At 49.9% G+C, this 3,945-nt stretch overlaps 1 protein-coding gene across 1 annotated transcript in view; it reads left to right on the plus strand.

Annotated features, from left to right (window-relative positions):
• Positions 1–3,008: 3,008 nt before the first annotated feature.
• The window catches only part of COLEC12 (collectin subfamily member 12), a 96,589-nt gene continuing 95,652 nt past the window's right edge, over positions 3,009–3,945 (plus strand). The window contains exon 1 of the mRNA XM_014871272.2: positions 3,009–3,125. Within this exon, the coding sequence (XP_014726758.1) occupies positions 3,119–3,125 (7 nt within the window). The 5' untranslated portion in view covers positions 3,009–3,118. The remainder of the gene's footprint in view (positions 3,126–3,945) is intronic.

Raw genomic sequence — 3,945 nt, forward strand, 5'->3', positions numbered from 1 at the left:
TCTGGCTGCAACATGGGATCGCTTTGTGACAGGCAGCCCGTTGTGGTAGTAAGCTGCTGTTACATTATTATTGTTGGATGAAAAAACAGGCCTCATAATTTATGCCCTGAGCTAGGGTAACAAAGAAGCCCCTAAAATGAAGCATTTCTGTGAAATTAGTTTCCCTAGAACGTGGTCTGAAGTTTCCTAAAAATAAAAGAATATGAAAACATGCTTGAAACTTTTTCTGAGAAGATCAGTGGTTTTCTGCGGAAAGGCAAAGTAAGTGTGTTTGGCAAATTTCACCGTAGATTTAAATGAAACTTGAAAAATATGAAAGAATGTATGAAAAGCTAAAGTTTGTGAAGGCCTTTGACTGTGCAACACAGTATTATGTTTCCTAGCATAATACAAACCTGCATTATGCATTACACCTGTAGCATACGGCACCCTAAATACCTATGTATTCAGCTGAACATATACAATAATGTATGTGCTCCATAATAGCAATTATCCACTGATATTCGTTAAGTGTGCTTGATCAATTACCCCATCTCCATGATCCATCAACAATCTGTCTTCCCCTTCGTTAATCCCAGGACTGCTAAGGGTGGTGATGGTGTCTGACACCTACACCTTCCTCTGGTGGACAGACATGGATCGGTGGGAAGGAAAGAAGAATACTCACTTCAGAAACTAAACCATAAAATACTTGGGCTTAAAGGAAAGATTTGACATATGAAACAGTTTATGAGTTTCCTGCATTTCTTTACTAACACTAGATTTTTATAGCAGTATTATCAGAAGCTCATCAGTCATTTAAATCAACGTATTTTTACATATACTTTCTTACACATTCCTAACATATGTGTAAGAAATCTGGTGTGGAATACAACTTACATGATTAAAAGCCAATATAGAAGCTTAGTCTGGAAATATTAAGTATCACACTGTGTTCACAAATTAATAAATATTTTCAAGTCACAAGAATGAAGGTAGACCTCAAGCCTACTGAATCAATCATAAGCTCTATATGAATTCAAAATACTATTTTTTTTTCTTTCAATTCATAAGGAACATATTTTCCTCAGATGCAGCAATTCACTTATCAGGCTCTGCAATTTTGGTTACTACCCTTCAGTTCATTAGGGTTACTGTATAAAAAATTAGAAAAGTGTTACCATTTACTGCTTTTGAGGAATTTTCTAAATTCCTGCACAGTCCTGCTCCTTGCACATCACCTGATGACACAGGTTTAAGGTGATATTCTTTTTTCCTCATCTTTTTTTAAAGTATCCCTTCTGCATTGTGTTTTCAAACAGAAGTACCCTCCTATGGAGAAATGGGCTTCATTGTTGCTTTCATCCAGTCAATGAAAAGTGATGGAAAGGTTTCTTTTTGGAAACATACTCATGGGCTCTGGATAAGAGTTTCATTGGCATCCAGTTTTCAAAACAGAATTTTATTGATTCTTTAAAATAAAAATTGTAAATTAACTTAGGAGCCTCACACCACCAAGTAAGCATGAGTGTGTCTCATAAACACTGTGGTCCTAATCCAACACAGCACCACAGGGACCCTGTAATTACCTGATGACTGTATTCAGATTTAAGTGTTTTACTCATGATATTCCAGTCAACTGCTAGAGTGTAAACTAAAAGCTGAGTCAAGTCTCTTTGATATCTGAGCCCTGCTTTAAAGCAGCAAATGGCTACTGCAGCTGGTATTCCAGTATTTTCATCAGACCCAAACTAAAGGTACTGCCTCCAAGTCAGTGAACCATGTTCAAATTGATGTCAACTCAAGTAATCAGACCAACTGAAGGAATTCAGATTTCTGAATATGTTCCTTCATTTTTTCTCTAGAATGACTACTTTCAGTGGATTTAATCCTCCATTCCTTGTTGATATGGGATCATACTTGATAGGTTTCCAATGCTTTTTGACCTGGCGTTAAATTAATTCTGTGACCCTGAGCCATGACCTTTCTGGTGGACACTGTGGTCCTTAACGGAGCTATAGACCCTCTGAAAAGACCATGTAGTACAATAATTTCTTTGGGCATCCCTACATTCAACAGGTTGTGATACTTCTAACTGCAAAGGCAAAACCGTGTGCATCTTCTCACTGCATGAAGAGGGACTCTCTGGTGCCTCCACTGCTTTGCTCATGCCCAGAATGAAGTGGTGCACATTGCACCTGCCCTGCCTCATCAGCACGATGTTAACACTCAAAGCTGGATCATAAACATTTATCACCGTTCTTCAATTGCCTAAAAATTGGTAGCTTTGCAGAAAAACAAACCATGCCTTTCATCAAAACAGGAGCCTGGAAACGATCCCTTATTCCTGGCAACATCCAGAACTAGAAAAATAAAAGATGACTGGCCTGTATATCCCTAATCCCACAAATATTTACACACACTCTTCAGTGCCTATAGCGCATGCAGTCCCATTGAATCCAGCAGGACTACTCGTGGCCCTTCGTTCAGCACCAGGGTGAATTTCGCACATCCTGCAGCCTCTTCCCAGCACACAGCCATGCACCCCCACTGCAGGGTCCGTGTCGCGTGTGAGGCACGCTGGTGCGGGAAGCCTGGAGAGATCACACCCACGAGGAAACCCCCGGGTGTCCGCACGGGCAGGGGGAGCGCAGGGTGCGTTCTCCTGCCGGGAACACCACGTCCCGCTTGAACTCTCCCGGACACTGACGGGTGTCCTGGAACTCCCGTCCCGGGCTGCTCCCCACGGACAGCCCCTGCTGCCCACGGTCCCACGGACGGGGTGTGACACCCCCGGGGTGCGACATCCCCGGGGTGCGACACCCCCAGCCCCATCCCCCGGCGGGACCCCGATCCCGCCCCCGCCGCCCGGCCCCGGCCGCGGCCCCTTCCCCGGGGCGGAGGGAGGGAGGCGGGGCCGAGCGGCGGCTCCGCGGGGCCGGGCCGGGCTCCGCGGGGCTGGCGGCGAGGGCTGGGTGCCGCCGAGGAGCGAGGGCGAGCGGCAGCGGCCGGGGCTGCGCAGCAGGGCCCGCGGCGGGGGCATGGCCCGGCAGTAGGCAGGAGCGCTCCGCCGCCCGCCGCTCCCGGCGGCAGCCCCGCCGCGCCCCGTCCGTCCTATGCGACCCGCCCCGGCGCCAAGATGAAAGGTAGGGACGGGAGCAGGAACAGGAGCGGGGAGCCCGCTCCGCCGCCCGCACACGTGTGCCGGGCATCCCGCGGTCGGCAGCGTGCGGGAACACCGTGCGGGAACAAACACCGTGCGGGAATAAACACCGTGCGGGAATAAACACCGTGCGGGAACAAACACCGTGCGGGAATAAACACCGTGCGGGAACACCGTGCGGGATTAAACACCGTGCGGGATTAAACACCGTGCTGGAGCAAACAGCGTGCGGGAACACCGTGCGGAGGCGGCGGGAGTGTGGACAGGCTTTAGCAAGGGACACTGCGGGCAGGGCGGTCCTGGGGAGGGTGCCTGGGGGTGAGCCGCAGCCAGCAGGGTGCTGGCAGGACGCGGTGCGGGCAGGTGGAGAGCAGAGCAGGGCAGGGCAGAGCAGGGCAGGGCAGGGCACGGCAGGCGGTGCCGGGAGAGGCAGAGCGCGGCTCCCGCCGCCACCCCGGGGTGCAGGCTCTGCGCTGCTCGCCGTGTGTCCGTCAGTCCCGGTCCGGGAGCGGGTGTCCCTGTGGGAGTCTGGCAGTGTGGCAGCGTGTCCCGGCGTGTGTGCTCTCTCCCCCCAGCGCGGTTTCTCTCGGCACCCAACTTTTATCTTCCCCCTCGCCCGTGCCCCGAGAAGAAGACTTGGGTTTCTCTCGGGTTGATTTGTTTACTTTTTGCCAGCGTTTTGCGATGTTCTTGGTGTTGCTTCTAAACATCTGGCAGTGATTAGGTGCCAGTAGAAGCTTTACTGGCTTGTGAAATGTATTTGGCGTATTTATCCTCTACATCCACCGACTGGAAAATTTTTG

Source organism: Sturnus vulgaris, chromosome 1, assembly GCF_052056855.1.
Source record: "Sturnus vulgaris isolate bStuVul1 chromosome 1, bStuVul1.hap1, whole genome shotgun sequence".
Lineage (NCBI taxonomy): Eukaryota > Metazoa > Chordata > Aves > Passeriformes > Sturnidae > Sturnus > Sturnus vulgaris.